We start from the raw sequence: 21,153 nt of genomic DNA on the forward strand, positions 1-21,153 counted from the left end.
TGGTCCAGCCCATGGATGCTGTCTCTGTGGTCATCCCCTCTCTAAATTCCTAAACCATTCCATCAGCTCTGGTTCTTTGGACCCCAAGCTGCTTAGTTGCACTACTGCTTCTATGAAATGTTATACTCTCCTTGAATATGGGGATTATACTTATAAATATTTTGTAACTCTGTCCTTCCACCGCTTAGAAAAATGTCAAACACAGTATGGTGCTGAGTGGAACTGATTAAATATAGAACATGAAATGGAGACTTTGTGTTTCTTGACCCTGGAACGCATTGGTTCAGGCCTAACCATGCAGCTAACTTTTCCACAGAGTCCCAGGAGCTGATGGACAAGGCCCCGGTGTCATTATTTAATAAGCATGGCTGCCTGCAGAGTGGATGTGCCTTCAAACCCTGAGCCAAAAGCCACTTTCTTTCCAAGACGCAATTTAAAATTTGGGGAAATGAAAGTCTCGTTTTTACACATCTCAGAGGCTTTCTATGTTATTAGCAACAGGACAGTCCTTAGAGTGACCCTGGGTGCCTGGTCATTAGCACACAGACAAGGTTAGCCCTGAGAGAATCCAGAGAACTTGGGGTCACGGGGGCCAGGAGGCCTGGACCTGCTGCCAACCATTGTATGCCTCATGAAAGATTAAAACATGTTAATGCAAAGGGATATAGCACACTGGTGGCCTCGCCTCACAGATAGATTCTGTTTCCCCATCACTTTCCTTTCCCTTTAGAATGTGTCTATATATTTATAGGTGAGGTAAAGCATTGGTACTCAGATGGCATTGTTCCACTGAACAGACATTCCCTAAACTATGAGTTTAGACCAGGTAAGCTCAAAATGCTCAATATTTTAAATGAAAAATCAGGAGACAGAAATATTCCTGCAACTGGTGACTAGCTAGGAAAGATCAAATATATTTAAGGTGTATCTTGAATGAAGGTAATTAAAAATTTTAGGTGAAGAAAGATGTGTAGAAGTTTTTGTGCTGCCTCTAAGGGTTTATGAAAACTTTTAAGCACTTTAAGGTTAATGAAACCACTGATTAGAACTTATATCATTAAAAATGCAGGATTTTTCATTGCAAGGAGGCATGATTACTTTCTTTACTTCCCTAATGGGAAGGTAGCCATTCCCTTCTCCAGGAGATCTTCCCGAACCAGTGACTGAACCCAGGTCTCCTGCGTTGCAGGCAGATTCTTTACCATCTGAGCCACTAGGGGAGCCCTCAACTAGAAATATGTTTATCCTTATTTGATGTTTTGGGTTTTAAAAGCAATAAAATCAGGGAGAGATAAAAGAGGAAGAGTATGAAAAACAGAATGAGTTACTAGCATTTATTTACATTTTTCTCAGGTAGCAGGGGACACAAATTGAGATAGAATAGGGTCAAACAGTTTGTTTTTAATTTTCAACAAGGGACAAGAAAGAGGTAAATGAGGAGGACAATTCTCTATCATGACCACTAGGTGGTGATGTTGGCCCAGAACAGTTGGGTTGCTTGCTTGGGTGGGGACCTCGGCAAGATCAACTGTTGCAACTTGGGTATGTGGGAGGGGGTGGGGAAGGAGGAGAGAAGAGATACTAAAACCTGTGAACCCAACTGTATAAAAGTAAAGACAGGAAGGGCATTGAAACGTGTATCATCTGTCTTACAGTATCTGCAAGTATTGTGTATCTTTATAGGCAGCAGTTTTTACATACTGAAGTCTTCACCAAAGGATCTTCTCCAACACTGCAATGTGCTTGATCCTAAACTTTCTCAGATTTAATGAAAACATGTCAGAATGTATTATCTTACTCTTAAGTGCATTTGACTTTTTAATATTTCAACAAATATTTCCATATTTCATCTCAAAATTAATATTAGTTCTCTGTGCTAGTACCTTAAAAGTGTTTTCTGTAATCACATAAGCACACATATAAATACATATATACACACATATAAACATTTATATGTACATGCATATAGATCTCACAGAAATAAATATCAAGCTGTTTTAAAGTCAATTCAAAGGAACATTAGTAAGAAAGAGAAAGATCTCTGTAACTTTTATAAACTGGAAAAGCAGTCAGTGTAGGTTCCAAGAAAAGGGGTAACCCTAGGTTGGTAAGTGCTAAGCCCTTTTGCTGCCAAGAGTTTTTCATAGCCAGGATGTCATAGACCTTTAACTGCTACTGACACCTTTGAGCTTAGAGTTTGTGTTAATACTTGTTACAGGATTAAGCATGACTTATGATATTGTTTTATAACATTAGAACATTTACCAATATAGGCTCTGAAGACTACATCCTAAGGGGGCAACCAACTTGCACCACTTTTAGTATTCAACTCTCTGGACATTTTAAAAAAGCCCTTTCCACTTCTTAAAATACTCCTTTAAGGATGTCGCCCAAATATATTTATCATTCATCATCTCTCAATACCTAAAAAAGAAAAATGAAATTAACATCTGCGTTGGGTTTGACAGCTCAGACCAGGAACGTCCCGCACACAGAAGCACTCAGCGTGTCTGCTCAGGAAGTGAGGACCACGAACTAACGGCCTTGATGCCCTGAGACTTTTCTCCTCTCAGTTCTGAAATTAATACTTCCGAGCTACAGAAGGAGAGCACGCATCCTTCTTTGTCCTACAGAATTGTACAAGGCATCTTGAAAGTTTGTTGGGTTATTTAACGGTGATATAAAGTCTGGTCAGTATCATTATACTCAACCAAAGAGGAGATACTGGTAACATTCATAACGAAACTATTTAACAGCATTAGTAGAGTAATAATTCCGTTAAACTATTATTACTTCTACCCTTACTGTTACTGCACTGCCGCCATGGAAGGCACGCTCCATGTGCATCCAACAGCCTATGATAAAACCAGGCGCTCACACCTCAAGTGTTTAAGTGGAGTTCTCGGTGGCAGATGCTTAATCAACAGCATGACTGATACTTATCTCAATGCTTCAAGTATGGAGGAAGGTGATGAAAAATCATGCATTCACAATATTTACACTATGGGAACTGAGTATGAAATGAACATGCATTATCATTTTCTAGAAGCAAAGTGTATACTTACGAGAGAAAGAATTGGGAATTATTGCATGGAAATCCCTAAAGCCGTCAGCCCCATAAGCCGCTGCAACAAAGAAGGCAAAAAAAAAGCTGGGCTGTAACACCATCCAAGAGACAGAGTAAGAGTTTAAAAGAAACTATTGTTGTTGTTGTTGCTGTTTTAAAAAAGGAAAGTAATATTACTCCACACCATTATTTAGCTACCAGTCTGGTACTGTCAGCCTTCAAACCAAGGGCTGAAATGGCAACACAGTGCTTACTTCGAAACGGGATCCCACTTCCCAGAGGTCTGAGCTCATGGCACCAAATCGCACAGATGCTATAGAGTAACCTCTGGTGTGCTGAGCATCTTAGGCACTGCTTCTGGAACATTCTAGAACAGTGAGAAACCCTTCAGCAGAGTGGGTACAGACAGGTCCAGGATCTGCTCATCATAGCCGAGCTTCCCCTGGGAAAGTGCTTATCTTCACAGAAGCAGTGTGACTCTTAACGGGCTGACTGCATTGCAAATGTTCTTCCTTTGGCTTTTTCTTAGAAAGTCCTCACAGAAAATTAGAAAATGTTCATGCAACACACTGGGTGGGGAAAAATTTGTGTTTTTCCCTACCTCAAAGTGAACTACCAATTTCTGTGGGTATTCCTTATCAGCTGCCCTCATAAAGACTATCACCACCTCAAACTGCCAAGTTTTTTTTGTTTTTTGTTTTCTGTTTTATAGGTTAGCGCTTTCCAGTGTGTGCCTATGTCTTGGAACTTAACAGACACTGCACATCACACACAAACACACATGTACACACACATTAGTTTTGTCTGCTGAAGTGACACCCCGGTGGCAGTCTGAGTTACATCCATAGAGTAGCTGCTAAATTAAACATGTTGCTGAACTACTGAATAGCAGAGTTTCCTGCAGGAAACAGACCTACTGAACTTGGCTTAAGCCAGTGTTTTCCAAACTTATGTGCCCACAGGCCCTCCCCTCTTCCGCATGAAAATTTCAGTAAAATATTGGGAGAATGGGAAACAGTTTTGGAGACACCGCCAAAGCTATTCCTTGAAGTTGCTACCTGAATCACTTCTCAGCAAACCCTCAGCCTTCTTGTCTTCTCCTGTTTCTCGGATGCTCCTCCCTTCTGATCATCTGGATCTAACAGTCAGTACTGGTGTTCCCAGCCCCCTGCCCAGCAGGGCTGGCATCAGCTGGTCTGCCTGGTCCACCTGTGCTCCACGGTCAGCAGACAGTCAACCAGGGACACTGATTTCTCAGCGACCTTTGCAATTCTGTCGTCTTCAAGGAGCTCCAACTTCTGAAGCCCCGAGCCCTCCATATCACAGGGTGCTACCATCTCAGATGAGGGAGAAAAAGCCAAGATGTTTTGAAAGGTCAGTATTACCTTTTAAAATCAGGGACATCAGAATACACGACATAATATAAAATTTTCTGATTAAATGACATCACTGCCTTGATTCTCTGAGAAATGACTGAGACTGCTGATGGGCTTGAGCACGGCTTGATTTGAAAGTCGACCTCCTGGCACGCCTTTAGCTAGAGGCCATGTATGACAATGAGGAAGGGAGGTGAAGGTGGAGGATCAATAGAGAGGATGAGTGAAGGAGATGAACAGTGTTCATCTAAAAGCTGCCTCCCCGGGAGAAGATGTGCACTCGCACAGGTCCTGGATGATCAGAGCATAGTCCTTAAAACACCGAAGCCCATCAGCACACCTTGCATTGAATATAAGTAACAGTACCACACATCATCAGACAGCGAACGTTACCCATTCACCAAGGGCGTCAGTTCTCTGCTTATCCTCTGTAGCTATAACGTTCTGCTTCCCCAAGGAAAGCAGAAGAAATTCACTCTTGCTTGGGCACCACCTACATTCCTGCAGGTACCAACTTTTGAGTTCAGAAAAAGGAAAGCTCCTCCCTTCCTGCAGGGAACAAGCACACAGTAGGGAAGTGTGAACACTCTCCTGTCCTGCTCTGTCCCATCTCATCCCATTTTACTCTCATCAGTCCAGTACCTCGTGGAAGGCAGGCACCAGGAACTCTACAAACAACAGGGACTTATCTATAAGCTCTTTCCACAAACTGCCTTTAGTCCCCACATGGTCCTGCAAGGCAGGGACCATCACTAAGGCACCAGGGAGGGGCTGGGGCTTCCAGGAAGCCCTGGAGTCGGTCCTCTTGGCAGTGACCGGGGGCCCAGGTGAATCTGAGACCATATGCAATTAACACAGAAACTCACTACTCCAAATACACACTCTGCCTGCAGGATGGGGCTTTGGGAGCTGTGCTTTCTCCACTATGAAGCTGGAGAGCTTAAAAGTTACTGCGGCTGCACACAAGCACACACTGAGATGTGTGCACACACACTCACCACGCATGGGAGTTACAGAGCGTTTACCAACAGAATTCCCCACACAATTAACACACACACACCACGGTATGTGAAATAGATAACTAATAAGGACATCCTGCGTAGTACAAGGAACTCTACCCAATACTCTGCAATAATCTATATGGGAAAGGAGCCTAAAAGGAGTGGATACATGTACATGTATAACCAAATCACTTTGCTGTGCACCCAAAGCATAACATCGTAAAGCAACTATACTCCAGTATAACATTTTGAAGTAGATAAGCAACAAGCATATATTGTGTGGCACACAGAATTACAGCCATTATTTTGTAACAAGGTTTAAAGGAGTATAAATTGTAAAAACACTGAATCACTAAGCTGTACACCGGAAACTAATATAATTCTGTATATCAATTGTATTTCATTTAAAGATAATAAAATAAAGAATACATATGTTTACTAAAATAAAGAATCCCCCACATCATTAAAATGACTACAAACAAGCAGTCTGGAAAGTAAGAGCCCACCGCCCCCCGCCCGCCCCACCCCAGCACTGCCTTCTCCAGGGCCACCGGTCCCCACGCCCACGGGCAGTAAGCATGCACAGCGGGCACCATGTTGCAGAGGCTCTCACTCTCCCTGGCCACTGACCCCAGCACCCCACATGCCCATGGTGTCCCCGTGTCTGATGAACATGACATCAGCCACACCCCCATTCTCCCTGGGCACTTGAGGGGCTGTGTTACAGGTGCAGAGTCGATGTGTTCTGGTCACAGTCCTGGCTGGTCCTGAAGCTCCACCATGGGAGTAGGAGTGATGTCTCGACTGACTCCTAGCCTCTTCATTTCTTTTGTAAATTCCACCCCAAATTTCAGGCTGTTGCTTCATAAAAGGGTGCAGACAGAAGCAGATTTAGTGAACCTTGCTAAGTTTCCTAAATTTCACAGGATGCATTCTTGTCGCCAAGAGCAAATTGAGCTCACTTGGTAGGAATTTTTATTCCCTGAGTTGTTATGAACATTTCTGTATAAAATGCTAGGAATGCCTCAGATTCTGAACCCTATTCAGATGGCACATTGATGACCATTCCAAGAAAAAAAGGTGAAAGGCCCAGAAACCACACTCTTCAGGTCCCTTTATTTGTGCAAATTATCAAGAATATAATTCTACGCTTCCCACACTGCTGGCACCTTTGGAAGAGATGAAGATGTACTTGGGATTTTCAAACTGGGAGAGAAGAAGTCTGTCCCCTCTCAAGTCAAAGAAAGATGGATGATTTTAGTGTAAATACATTCAGATTTTTATTTAGAAGAATTTAGAAATGTGCTGTCATATGACTTTTACACATATTCTTCAAATCATATTAAGCGTGTTGGTCACGATCAGATCATTAGTCTCAGTAACTCGTGTAAGTATGGTTTGCAGTGACTTCTCCCATGCCTGCAGATCTCACATTTCAGGGATGGGCATTCTAGTCCTGTCACAGCCCTAGTGAGAGGGTCCCTGCATGGGCCAGTGGGCAAAGAAGAGGACCAGGGACCGTCAGAGCCGAAACTCCAAGACCACATTCCTGCAGGAGAGCTAGTTACGTCCTGCAAAAGTACCAGATCTAGACTCTCTTGAGATTCCCCCACACCAGATGTTTTTGGGGTGGACCTTTGTGCTCAGACCACCCTCTATGTGAGGGAGTGCCTCGTCCTACCAGGGGAGAGAATTCTGACACTCCTAACTGTTATGCCGAGAAAGTGGTGTCCTTCCAGACTGATGGAAGAGGAAGCTATAGTCTGACCCTGCACACGGAGCCCATGAGCGCTGGCTCACATCTCAGCTGAGTGATCCCTAAGAGGCTCCTCCTGCAGCAACCCCTTCCCACTCCAGATCCTTCCTCAGACCCCAGGGCCCCAGTGTCCACTCAGCCCTGTGTCCTGGGTGGACACAGGAAGCAATGACGTGCCAGCACCTGCTGATGGCAGGATTCTCCGGGGCTCCAGCCCGCCTGCCTGCCCTTCTGTCCCTTCATGCTGCAGACAAGCAGGTGGAATCCAAACTCCAGGTCTTCCTCCACACCCCGCTCTCCTCCTCCCATCCCACGTGCCTGTGGTCCTCTCTCTGACCTCCTGGCCACACCCCCACCCCCGGCCGTTGATGGCCAATTCTCTCGACTTGTTTCTTTCTGACCTTTTCCAATCACATCACGTCCAGCACATGCGTGAAGCTGCCATGCTGTCTGGCGGGGCTGCCTCTACCTGCTTCACCTCCTGCCAGGGCTTCCTACCCCCACCTGGCACTGGCTCCCCTCTCAAACCATCTGACCCCTGGGCCTGAGACCCTCATCCTCAAGGCTGACTTTGTCAGGGCACCTGCTTCTAAGGTCTCCGCTATTCTGTTCTGTTCTAATGAGGGCTTCCCAGGTGGAGCTAGTGGTAAACAAGCCACCTGCCAATGCAGGAGACATAAGAGACACAGGTTCAGTCCCTGGGTTGGGAAGATGCCCCAGAGGAAGTGCTGGCAACCCACTCCAGTATTCTGATCTGGAGTATCCCATGGACAGCGGAGCCTGTGGGCTACAGTCCATAGGCTGGCAAAGAGTCAGACATGACTAAGTGATGTAGCATGCACTGTTATAATAAGACAAAACCCCAGGTCCTGTCAAATCCTGATCAGCAATGACAATGACTCTCCAGCTGGTAATACCACTCAGACAACCAAAAGCAAGAGGAAGCAAACCGCCATCCTCACCTCTTTGGAAATGCCTTGCAGCTCGTGTGAAGCTGTCCTTGTTCCAGCAGATCTGCGTCCTGTGCAGATGTCAAGGACTCTTCCCTCAAGCCTCATCCCCCAACCTGCTCAGCTAGCAAAGACTCCCCACCCACTGCAAGGCCCCTCTGCTTTCCCATCCTTGTGACACCCACTTGGAACCTACCCTCTCTCTCAGCTACACAGCCCTTGCCAACTCCACTCCAGAGCCCTTAGGATGCACGCCTAGTTGTGGAACCTGGTGTGTCCGGAGCTCAATCCTGTGCTCAGATAAAGGGCTGCAGGCCGTGGCTCCCTTCTCTGCATTTCCTCTCCTGCTGCACAAGACCTGGAACGTGATGGGCTCACCACAGGGGCCTTGAATCAAACTCCTCACTATTCCTTTTGGACACAACCATCCGACTTGAACATTTTCAGAAACCACATACATTCCAGGAGAAGCTGGAAGACAGAAGGCACCGTGCTGCTTACGTCTGAGTGTGACTCCCAAGCAGCGGGGTGTGTTTAGATGAAGTAAGTCATGGGCAAAGTGCTGGACTTGACTTCCGTTTAGAGAACTGAGCACACAGGCCCAGGATTTCTGCTGGAATGAGTCCTTTGGCTGCTCCTACCTGCGTTCCGGGACGTCACATCCCAGATGTCCCTGAATCTGCAGCCTCGCTGACTTCTAGGAAGGATGGGGAGGCGTCAGAGAGCCGGGTGCAAGGGCTGCAGGGCCGGCCCCTTGGCTTTGCCTCCCCCTGGGCTGTGGACTCAGTGAGGTGCCAGCCGCCCTGAGCCCCAAGTGCCTCATCCACCGAATGGGAACCACCACGTCCGTCTGTCAGACTCATGTGCAGATTCATGGCAACGCTCCTCAGGCCTCTCTCTCAGCCAGCCCTCCCCTCAGTGGGAAGGCACAGGCAGATAACCACGGCTAACACACCAGCTATCTTCTCATCAGCAAAGGCTTCAGGCCGAAGGGATTAGCCACAGCCGACTGGCACCCACCAAGTTTTTCATAAGCAGGAAAAACAACAGGGCGGGGCTTTGTACGACCATGTGGTTCGGAGGACAGCTGCCCTCGGTGCTTGGAAACCCAAGTCTACACAGACTTCCCTTCCATCCCCAAACCCCGGCAGATCTTCACCTCCACTTGGGACTGGGGTGACCTTTTAAGGCCATCACTTGCCCTGACAGGGTTTCCAGTTGACGCCAGGTCATGGAACAACAGTGGCTGTTTGAAGTGAAAAGTGACAAAAATGGCCAAAGTGAACTCTGCCCTCCTTCCCACAACAGCTAACCCATGACCTGAGGATCTGCTGGGGATAAACCAGCTCCTGGTCTTCTCTCCGTGTAGCACAGCTGGCGACCAGCCCTATTTCTGTTCATACTTTATTAGTACAATTGAATTGTTCACAGTGAACTCAATAGCGTGGAAAAGCTCTGATTGACAAACCTATCGTGTAGAAAGGGAAACCAGGATAAGCAAAGATTCTTCTTCTAAAGAGTACATCTGAGCAAAGTGGTTCAAAAATGAGGATTCTGTTCATGGGAGTGCGTCTGCAGCCGTTGCTCTGGTGTCCTTAACTCACGCTCTGAGACAGAGTTCGCCACCGCTCGGGGTGAACAGGTTAAAGGATAGATTTAGGGATATTTCCAGAAAGTTAAGTCCTAGTTGTTGTTGTTGTTAATGGAAATTACCTTTTTATTGGTAAGAATGTGCATGTGTAGTTGCTCAGTCACGTCTGACTCTTTGAGACCCCATGGACTGCCTCCACAGACTGTAGCCCGCCAGGCTCCTCTGTCCATGGAATTGTCCAGGCAAGAATACTGGACCAGGTTGCCATTTCCTTCTCCAGGGGAAATTCCCCATCTAGGGATCGAACCCGGGTCTCCTGAGTCTCCTGCATCGCAGGCAGATTCTTTACCACTGAGCCACCTGGGAAGCCCCATTGGTAAAACTAGTATTTGCCTATTCAAAGACTGCAAGTACACATAAATACCAAGATGAAATTTCTAAAATTCACCTCCAACTCCTGGAATCTAAAGAAAACCATGAAAAAAAGAAAATAGGAACATGATAATAATAAACAGAGTGAGAGAGTTTAGCTCAAGCTTTAAAAAGACAGAAGGAAATGGACATTTTTCAGGCAATAAATAAGGACTGAAGAAATGGCCACCCACTCCAGTACTCTTCCCTGGAAAATCCCATGGATGGAGGAGCTTGGTAGGCTGCAGCCCATGGGGTGGCAAAAAGTCACACATGACTGAGCGACTTCACTTTCACTTTTCACTTTCATGCATTGGAGAAGGAAATGACAACCCACTCCAGTGTTCTTGCCTGGAGAATCCCAGCGACGGGGTAGCCTGGTGGGCTGCCATCTATGGGGTCGCACAGAGTCGGACATGACTGAAGTGATTTAGCAGCTTAGCAGCAGAAGAAAATTCACACAACTGGGGAAGCCCTGAGAAGCCCTAAAAGTCTCAGCACGGACTAGTCGGGGGAGGCTGAGATAGCATGAGGGCCTGGGTATACAGAGACTTTCACATTCATTTTGTCTCTCCATCCCAAATCTTGTTCCAGTGAGGGGAATTTACACTGGATCAGACAGGCCGAAACAGTCAGAGATGGACACTCTGCTCAGGCCGCACGCGGGGCTGTGGGTGGTGCTGACGGGCGGGCCGGCACAGGTGCAGGGAGCCAGCTTGCAGCATCGGGGCCCCGTGAAGACAGGGGGCAAGCAAGCCATGGGTGCGGGGTCCCTGAGCACCCAGGTGGGGGTGGGGGGCGGGCACAGGCAGCTTGCTGCCGCCCGGGGGTCCGCACAAGTGCTTTAGCCGACGTGACTCTAAGCGTGTTTCAGATGCGGTTCTCCCAGGGCTTGTTCCTACTGAAACAGCAGGCGGAATGCACTGCCGGGGGAATGGAGCGCTGACAGCTGGGAGAGTCCTGACTGTCAGCTGTGCCTGGCCTCCGAAGCTTGGTCGCTGTGTGCACTTCTCGCACATGGAGGAGGCACGGGACAGGCTGCTCCGTCACAGAGGGGGCATAGGGGCTTAGAGGGGGCTCCTGTGGGACTCTGCAGATGCTCCGGGCCATTCCCTCCGGCTCCCCAGCTGGCACCGTGTCAAGCCCCGCAGATCCCAGGAGCCAGGGCCCCGCCTCAGGGAGGCCAGAGATAAAGTAATCTCCTCCAGGACACATGAGGGCGGGTCCCTGGCTGTCCCTCCCTTCAAGAAGCTCGGAGGGGTCCCTGCCGGAATTCCAAGCACGAGGTGACTCAGCAGGGGAGGCGGGGGTCTGGAAGGAGGGTTCTGCCTGCTGTCCCGCTGTCCTGAGCCCGCGGGCACAGCAGCGTGCTGTCCGTCTCAAGGGTGCGGGTCTGTAAGCAGAGGCTGCTTGGGGTGGGTTCTGGGGCTGAGACCTTGGGCGACACTCCTACCCGGAGGCCCAGGGAGGAGACAAGCCTTCACCCTACTTTTCCCACTTCTTCCTGTTCTCCACCCAAAAGCACTGGCAGCGGAGGCCAGGATCGGGGAGGACCCGGCAGAAAGTAGGAGGCAACCTGGGTCTGGGGACGGGCAGGGCTGAGGTTGGAGGCCGGGATACACATGCAGGGGCATGGGTGCTCCTGGTCAGTGTGCTAGGGCTTACACGTGTGTGCATGCACGTGTCAATGGCAAAGCCCACTCTTCCTGCACACATATTTACAAAGTCAGCTTAGAAAAATAGTCTCAGAGGCAGAGGGCCCGTTTGCAACAGTGACTCTTACAGTTAAGGGCAGAGTCCCCGGGGCCCTGAGCACAGATGGGTCCCACTCCTCTCACCCCACCCCCCAGCCCCACGAGTAGATGATGGTGATCAGAGAGTCTCCACCACCCAGAAGTCACGGTGAGGTTCCTGCTCCCTCTGTTTCTCAGCTGGGAACTATCCTGGAGGGGTTCCTGAGTGAGGAACCCTATCATCTTGACAGTCAACTCACACACAGGGGAGACACAGGCTGGAGACACGACTCCTGCAAGCTCTTCAGTGTCCAAGGTGGACTTACTGCGAACCGTGGTGAAAGAAGCCCGAATACTCTGCAGTCTACAGTTCTTTTGCTGCTGCTGCTGCTAAGGCGCTTCAGTCGTGTCTGACTCTGTGCAATCCCATAGACGGCAGCCCACCAGACTTCCCTGTCCCTGGGATTCTCCAGGCAAGAACACTGGAGTGGGTTGCCATTTCCTTCTCCAATGCATGAAAGTGAAAAGTGAGAGTGAAGTCGCTCAGTCGTGCCCGACTCTTAGCGACCCCATGGACTGCAGCCTACCAGGCTCCTCTGTCCATGGATTTTCCAGACAAGAGTACTGGAGTGGGGTGCCATTGCCTTCTCCGACAGTTCTCTTCAGATCAGATCAGATCAGTTGCTCAGTCGTGTCCGACTCTTTGCGACCCCATGAATCACAGCACACCACAAGGAACTCTAAAACTTTCCCCTTTTCCCCTCTCCCCTCTCTCATCACTCTCCCACTTTCAGCTCCATGCCCAACAGACAAAAGGCCAGTAACCCAGCCCTGGCAATGAAGCTTCGGGCTGTGACCCTTCGCTCTGGTCCATGAAGGTGCTGGAGGAAGCTCCGCCTCAGGGCCTCCAGGGCCTGAGAGGGTCACCGGGCCCCAGGCTGGGTACCGTCAGATGGGACACCAGAGTACAAGGCCAGGCCAGGGGTCCAGACCCTCGGGGTGGGGGGGGGGGGGGTGGTGAGGGCCTGGCAGCCACAGGGCATGGGCGCCCCCGCCCTGCCAAGGGACCACCAGTTACTCACAGCCCAGCTTCCTGGCAGCTGAGCCCACATCTCACATCTCGCGGGAAGAACCTGAAGCATCACATTTTTCCTAGTAGGTTTCAGCTGTTTCTTAGGACTAGGATCTCTCAAAAAGTCCTGTCCTTCCCTCAGGCAACGTTTCTCTGAAATAAGGAAGGTTTCTCCTTCCCCCTTTGTCCGCCCCTCCTAGCTTTATGATTCAACGCCATTTACTGAGAACCGTGTGAAAAGGACCAGTTCAGGTCACACGTTCCTCCCGTGTAAAATCCAAAGGGGGCCCGGCCACCGCCCAGAGTCCCCTCTGCTCTGTGCTTGTCACTAGGGGCAGCGACCACGTGAAATACTTTCTGGGCACCCATTTCTTTCCTTTCTGAAGCAGTCCTGTGAGGAAATCACATGAGGAAACTGCCCCCTCCGTTTCCCAGCTGGGAACTATCCTGGAGCCCTACAAACCCACTTTACAAACCGAGAAATGAGCCTCAGATAGTCCCCCTGCCCTGCCCAGGGCCACCAGCGGTGATACGGACGGGGCGGAGACAGAGCCTGCCTCTTCCCACCCCACGCCTGCTTTCGGCAGCTCACCTGGCTCAGCTCATGCACGCACCATGGCGAAAGGGACTGAACCGCGGTGCCGGAGATCGGGGGTCACTGGGCAGGGCCACTGCACGCCATCCTCCCTGAGGCCCCAGGGCTGCACCAGCCTCTGCAGACCCTCCGGGGCCAGCAGGGAAGGAGGCTATGGAGGGAGTCCTCGGAGGAGATGTGGTTTCTAGCACTCCAAGATGGTTTACACTCAGGCCGTGCAGAGTGTGCGTGCAGAGCCCTGAGTGGGGAATAGGGTCTCTGAGGGCAGGAGGGTTCAGTCTAAGAGGGCCAAGAGGAGGGAGCCCCCCACCTCAGGTGGCCCAGCACCGGGGAGTCCTCCTGCTTGGAGCTGGGCGAGTGACACGGGGCCTGGCCACCTCGGAGGATCATGTTCAAAACACGAAGCAGAAGGAAGGCATTCCCAGAGGACATGCAGGGCGGGGGTCCTCCGGACAGTGGGGGATGGGGAGATGAGGTTATGGAGGCTTCTGGAAGCTGAGATGAGGCTCCCAGGCCAGAGGGGGCCATCGAGGTCCCTGCTCAGGAGGCCACGTCGTGGGGGGGGCCTGGGTAGGTGTGAGAATGAGGGGCTGCAGCCGCGGGCTGAGCAGACGGGATGCTGAGGAGACAAAAAGCCTACAGACAGACAGACAGACAGGGAAGCTGGGATTCAGCGGTGGCCCGGGGCGAGGAGGGGGTGACTCAGGAAGGCGTTTCTGAGGTGCCTCAGGCTCCCGAGACAAAAACGGTGGCCAACGGCTTCCACGGCCTCGGCTAATCGGAAACACGGGGCTTTAGGGGAAAAGCATCCCAACATCGCCAGGACTTCTGCATTCTGCCAGCTCCCCTCTCCCGCCTCATCCCAAAGCCGCCGGGACGCAGGCCCCACCAAGCACGATTGTGACACTGCAGCTCGTGTGTCATATTGTAACTGCATTTCCACATCCTCCTGGCTGTGTTGTACAAGCCCGAGAAGAGGAACAAGGGCGAATAATGAAATATAGGAATGCAGGAAAAGAGGAAGCCGGGGACAGCAGCCCAACCGAAAAGCAGAGAGTTATGGAGAAGTGACAGAAAGGGAAGCAGAGCAGGAATTGCATGGGGGGGTGGCGGGGTGGAGCCTGCGCGCACACACACACATGCCGACACACCCCAAACACACACAGACACACACTCACACACACATACCGACATACCCCGTACACAGACACATATATATACACTCACAGACACACATGCCGACATACCCCATACACACACAGACACACGTATATATACACACACACACACGCTGACATATCCCATACACACACAGACACACACACACACATGCCAATATACCCCATACATACACAGACACACATACACACACATACGCTGACACACCCCATACACACACAGACACACACTCACACACACACAGACACACATACTGACATACCCAATACACACACAGACACATATATACACACACACATGCCGACATACCCCATAAACACACAGACACACATACACACACACACACACATACCAACATACCCCATACACACACAGACACACAGACACACATGCCAACATACCCCATACACACAGACACACATATACACACTCACACACACCCACACACTGACATACCTCCCCACACACAGACACACACTCACACACACACGCCGACATACCCCGTACACACACAGACAGACGCACACACACATGCCCACATACCCCATACACACAGATACACTTATACACACTCACACACAAACATGCCTACATACCCCATAGATACACAGACACACATACACATACTCACACTCACATATATAGACACACACACACGCCCCCTACACACAGACACACACACACACACACACACACACAAAGAGCCAGATACACTCACATACACACTCATGCCCCCTACACATACACAAACAGACTCACATTGACATAGACACAGACATCTCCATACACACACACACACACGTATATACACTCACACACACATACGAAAACACACTCACATACACCATACACACACACACAGAGCTACAAAGACACCCAACCCACAGACATACATACACACACACACTCACACACAGCGATACACTCACATACACACAGGTGCGCACACTAACACACACAGACATATGCACACACCCCAGACACACACACTCACACACTTCACTGCATTTCAGTCAAGCTTGCAGGCAGGGCCGTCTCCTAGCTCTGAGCCCTGGTGGGACGGAGCCATCTGTCCTGCACCCAGTGTTTAGGGGGTGGTCCAGGGTACCTGCACGTCTGCCCTAGATTGTTCTAGATTCAGAAACCCCCACTAATTAGCGGGGGACAATCTTTTTTTCTCTTGTATTTAAAAAGCAGGAGTACAACATGGTCACACTGCCTTGCATCATCACACACATAATTTTGGAGTTGAGACCAAAACAGTGGACCAAAGGAATAGAAAGCATGTGTAGGCAGCTCCCCTCTGGGACCCCCAAATAGCATTTAAGAGATGAGAACAGGCTGAGAGAGAAAAGCATGAAATCTAGGGAAAACTGAGAAAGAAACGGAATGAACCCGTTTGCGGCATCTTCTGTGCGTGGAGATAAGCAGCGGATGAGCCCTGCACCAGGCATTCCCACCGGAGGAGCCTGGAGGCTGCTTATCTAGGGTTTCCAACGTGTGCGGCTCCAGGGTGGAGGTGGGGAGCCCTGTCCGCCAGTCTCTGAGGTCTCTGAATTCAGATGGAAAGTTCCCTTCCAGGCACAGGTTTTAAAATGAACGTACTGTCTTTCATCTTCCTTATTTTCCAGGAACTATGATTGTTCTTCCAGAAAACTACTGGTTATCTCCTGAGACTACATTTGAGGAGCATCTTCCCAGTTATTCTTCACAATCCTGCAAGCTGTAACCACGAATCTAAAACAAGACAGTCCATGTCCCAAGGACATGGTGGCCAATTAACCTGCAGGCATCACCTCACTCCTGTGCATGCCCCCTGGGGTGCCGGACCCCCAGACTCCACCTCCAGGCCTCCTGGGTGAACATTCTAGATGACTCTGTGCATCACCCATCATTCCTACCCCCACATGATGCTTTCATCCTGACACTGGCCAAGTGTTCACCTCAAACCAAGACTCAGTGTTGGGCAAACTTGCTCAATCAGCTCTTACCGAACACCTGCTGAGCCAACTCTCTGCGTCACCCAGGATGCCACAGCCACCAGGGACCACAGCCTATCATCAAGGGCACTGTTGACTTTTAAGTCCCTTCCAAGTCAAGGACAACGAGCAGAAAGGCTAGACGGCCACTTAAGGCTCAGGACTCCTGGAGTCTGAGTCCTTTTTCAACCCTGCGTTTTGATGCTTTGGTTTCTGATCTCGGTAATGGGAGGCTCCCTGCTCCCCGCCACCCCCCGCAGGGCAGCCCTGGCGGGCGCCTCACACACCCCTCCTGCACCCAGCCCAGCACCCAGAGCACCCTGGAGGCACGGTGGTTACCTGTGTGCATGTCCTCTCTTGTTTGCCCAGCGCCTTCCTCTGTGCCCCCTCCCCAGGCTCATCTTTTAAGTGAAATGAAATGCCTGCTCACAGCACTCACGCTGGGCAGCCCCAGAGGGAACCTGGGCTGGGAGGCCACTGAGCTCCTCCAGATGAGGGGCTCTAGCCCAGAAGCAGCTCATCTGCACACAGTCGCCATGGGGATGTGAGTTCTGTGTTACAGATAAGCACGGGCAGAACCCACCAGCTCCCAGAGGGGAGGGAATTTCCCCTTCCCTGGATCCTCTTTTCATTCAAAGTTTTCATACAATTCCGCATCCTGGTTCTGGGACAGGCTGGGTCCCTGGGATGAATGGGTCTCCCTCCTTGTAACAGAGGCCCAGGGAGAAACAGGGAAAAGGGTTTTTGACACTTTTCAACAGATGAAGAAACTTAGAGACTCACTAAAGGCTACAGTCCATGGGGTCGCAAAGGGTCGGACACGACTGAATAACGGAGCACACACATGTGACGGATCATGGAGCCAGAGCTGCAGCCCCCGAACCCGGGCAGTCAGGTTTCTGCAGCCTCTGTGGGCCAGAGGAGACTCGGTGTCCCCACCAGAGGAATGGCTTCGAGGGTCAGTCGCGGCATCTGGTGACATCAGAGAGCCCGAGCGCTGTGGCCTGAGCAGGGAGGGGGCAGGGTGCTTTTCTCCCTCACAGGCAAGCCTTGCAGGAATCCAGCCTTAAGTTCACAGGCCAAGGACAAAGCAAAGAGTAACAGACGTCTGTGCAGCGGGTGGGTGACTGACATCAGCCCCGCCCCCCCGGGGAGGGGCCGTGGTGGTCAAGGGTCTGCAGACAAGGACAGCACGTTATGGACAGAGGTGTGATCAGCAGAGGTGAGGGGGCAGAAAGGCAAGTTCTTCTGCCGAGTGCCTTGGAAGTCTGGGAAGAGTGAAACCGCAACTTCCATGGGATGCGGGAAAGTGGGGAGCCCAGGCTCGTCCCACGGGGCAACATTCCTGCCGGCCCCTCCTATCTCCCCTCTGGCCCCCCGCTCTCCAGCTCGACTCCCGTGAGGAGATTCTGCCATCGAGGCAAGAAAAGGGGACTCAGCAGCTTCCCCGATGGCTCAGCAGATAAGCAATCCACCTGTAATGCCGGGGACACGGGGGATGTGGGTTCAAGCCCTGGGTTGGGAAGAGCCCCTGGAGAAGGAAATGGCGACCCGCTCCAGTATACTTGCCAGGAAAATTCCATGGACAGAGGCGCCTGGAGGGCTACAGTCCAAAGGGTTGCAAAGGATCTGACACGACTGAGTGACTAAGCACAACAGCAAGACAAACCTTGCTGAGGAGCAAAAGTTTATTTTCAGACAACTAAGTATTCAAAAAGTCTAAATACATAAGATGGAAAAATAGACACTACTTGGAATTCACAGAAAGTTTTACTCCCTGTAATGACAGAACACTCATATTTAGGTTGCCAATTATTCCCACGTATGTCATGGTTGAGAGCCAAGTAAAATAACATTTCTAATGAAAAAACTAAGAAGACACATTTGTCCTTGAGATAAAGAACTGTTATGAGCCATTCATTTCGATTGGAGGCTTCTGGTTTAAGTGACTGAAAGAAGTGCAACAAAAGCTGGAAGGATGGAAATATAGATTAAAGAGATTGATTGGGCTTCCCTAGTGATCCAGTGGTTAGGAATCTGTGCTTCTGTTGCAGCAGGGAGCAGGCTCAATCCCTGGTCGGGGAACTAAGATGCCTCACAGCACAGCCAAAAGAAAGGAGAGACAGAATGAGAAGCATAAAAATATAAGCTTGGGGAACTCAAGAGCATCACTGTCACTAGCTGACCTCACACCAGTGACATTACCCTCACTCAGAGGCGAAGCTGTTGTCCACAATGACCCACGGCAGCAGGTCAGGAATGAGAAAGCAAAGCAAGACTGGCCTCTGAGACAACCGATGAAAGGGAAGTGAGAAACCTCTGAACTAAAATCCACCTGTCTGCTCGTGGGTGAGCCCCTCCACATCTGCCGGGGGCATCTGCCCTTCACTGTCGTGAAAACGATTAAATGGTTCTTTCTTATCTTCAGCAGATTCAAAGCTGCAAATTAGAAAGTTGAGGAAGAGACTGAAAATACTATGCAAACAGATAAAAGAATTCACAGCCGGGGTCATTTAAGGAGAGGTGAATGATAAGCTCTATACACACAGTGACTGTTTCTGAAGCCATGTTCAAGACCCAGGGGTCAGACATGTACAAGTGAGTTTTCTGGCCACCAGACGCAAGAAAAATACACATCTGTGGTCTGCACGGTACATCGCAGGCGTGGGAAACGTCTCCTGAGGGCCTGAATAAATGAATGACGAACGCCCCGACAATACAAACCTCCCTGCTGGCAGGCCTTGCCAGGTGTGCACAAGCAATCCTCTGTCCATCGTACTGGGTCTAAGCACTTACAACAGTGAGCTGGACTGAAAATTAGAAGGCTAAAGCATTTTCAAGGTATTCTTCAAAGGATCTTTGGGTGGGGGGTGGTTCAGCAGTTCCAGAAAGATTCCTTAGTCAAAAGGGTTAAAACACACTGAAAGTAAAATGGAGTAGGCGTGAGTCGTTTGGAACATGCTGAAGAAATGTTCCCTCCCCAAATGTTGTGTGACTGCGGTGCTGGCTGAGGTGGCCTGTGGCTGTGAACTGTTGGCTGTGAGGGTCAGACCCACATCACAGGCACTCAGGGACCAGTTCACTGAATGATTAATGCCCGGTGGGGACGGTGAATTGGCCTCATGCCTCTATTTCTGTGCAAAAGTCTTGTGTATCTGACTGCAACTTCATACAAAGTGCAAACACCTGAGGTAAACGCATTTGGTGTCAGCTGCTTCCAGGGTCTTGCTGCCAGGAAAGCAGGTATGGAGGAAATACAGAACATTCTGAGATTAAAAACAGGAAATGGGTGAATTCGGTGCCCCTTCTGGGAAATGATGAAATGAAATGTGTTTCAACCTTAAGGTGTAATCATGCAAAACATGGTTTATCAAGGTTAAGGCATATGATATCTCATCATGATTAATGACTTTTTAAACTTAAAACAACTGTACAATGGTTAAGTCCTCCCCTTCCCAGATCATAAAATCACAAGGTACTGGATGCTTGGGTATTTTCTTATTACTAGATAATAAAAAAAGGGAAAGTATCTAACGGACAACTGTGACACAATGAGTGTTTCAGTGATCTCAAATCAGAACATATAAAGTTTATAATCACTGGGTTTGCTCAGAGGTGTAATCCACAAATTGAACTAAACGACTAGAGCCACTGTGTGAAAACTCCAGACGCTCCTGCTAAAAGACCCAGCTCAATGCTCCAAAGCAGCTCCTCCCCAGTGAGTGGGTGAGCCAGCAGCCATGTCCTCCATGTGCTGATGGTCCCGCCCACTGTGACCCTACTGGCACTTGGCGTAAGGGACAGAGTGGCCCCGACGGCTCGGCTGGCCCCAAGATCTCTTTTCACAGCCTGGCACACGGAGCAGTTGTACAAATCACACTGCCAGTCTCCACCTGTGAGTAACCAATGCAAACGAGAGGAAATGAAAGAAGAGAAAATGACGGGAAACTGAACAGCATAAGTGTTTTTACACTTCAGTGACACACTTCCAATGGCCCAGGTCAGGGCGGTTCTCTGTGTGTGGTGTGCACCCATGGCAGAGTCTGCTAGGGACACAAGCACTCAGAATCATCCTCCCGTTCATTCGTCTGCCTCCACATCCTGGGCGGGTCTCTCCCCACCTGCAGAATCACCTGCGCGCTGTCTCGAGGTCGCAGGATGGACCACAGCCTGGGTTACGATGGGTTCAGAGACTTTACTTGGCTGACCTGCTCAGCTCACTCAATTTCCAAATGGGCCCCGAGAGTCGACTGGCATCCACATCGGGAAAACCCATGGAGGTGGCAACAGGGAAAGGAAGAGGTCTGTGCTGCCTTCCTGAGAAACACAGCGTGGCCACGACCACTGGGACCCCCAAAGGGGCTTCCATGCCCCAGAATTTCCCACCGTGCCCTCTGGAGCCAAGGGCAGCAGTGCCAGGCGCTTGGTGTGGGGGGACGGAGG

The 21,153-nt window shown here is 50.1% G+C and overlaps 1 protein-coding gene across 19 annotated transcripts in view; it reads right to left on the reverse strand.

The window, feature by feature from the left end:
* Window positions 1-21,153, reverse strand: part of IKZF1 (IKAROS family zinc finger 1) — a 102,711-nt gene that overhangs the window by 36,120 nt on the left and 45,438 nt on the right. For 12 of the 19 annotated variants that reach the window (XM_070787445.1, XM_070787434.1, XM_070787439.1 and 9 more), the window contains exon 4: window positions 3,066-3,125. The exons of the other annotated variants lie outside the window; for them this stretch is intronic. In XM_070787445.1, coding sequence (XP_070643546.1) covers window positions 3,066-3,125 — 60 coding nt within the window. The remainder of the gene's footprint in view (window positions 1-3,065; window positions 3,126-21,153) is intronic. 19 annotated transcript variants of the gene reach the window in all.

The sequence above is a fragment of the Bos indicus genome, chromosome 4 (assembly GCF_029378745.1).
Source record: "Bos indicus isolate NIAB-ARS_2022 breed Sahiwal x Tharparkar chromosome 4, NIAB-ARS_B.indTharparkar_mat_pri_1.0, whole genome shotgun sequence".
NCBI lineage: Eukaryota > Metazoa > Chordata > Mammalia > Artiodactyla > Bovidae > Bos > Bos indicus.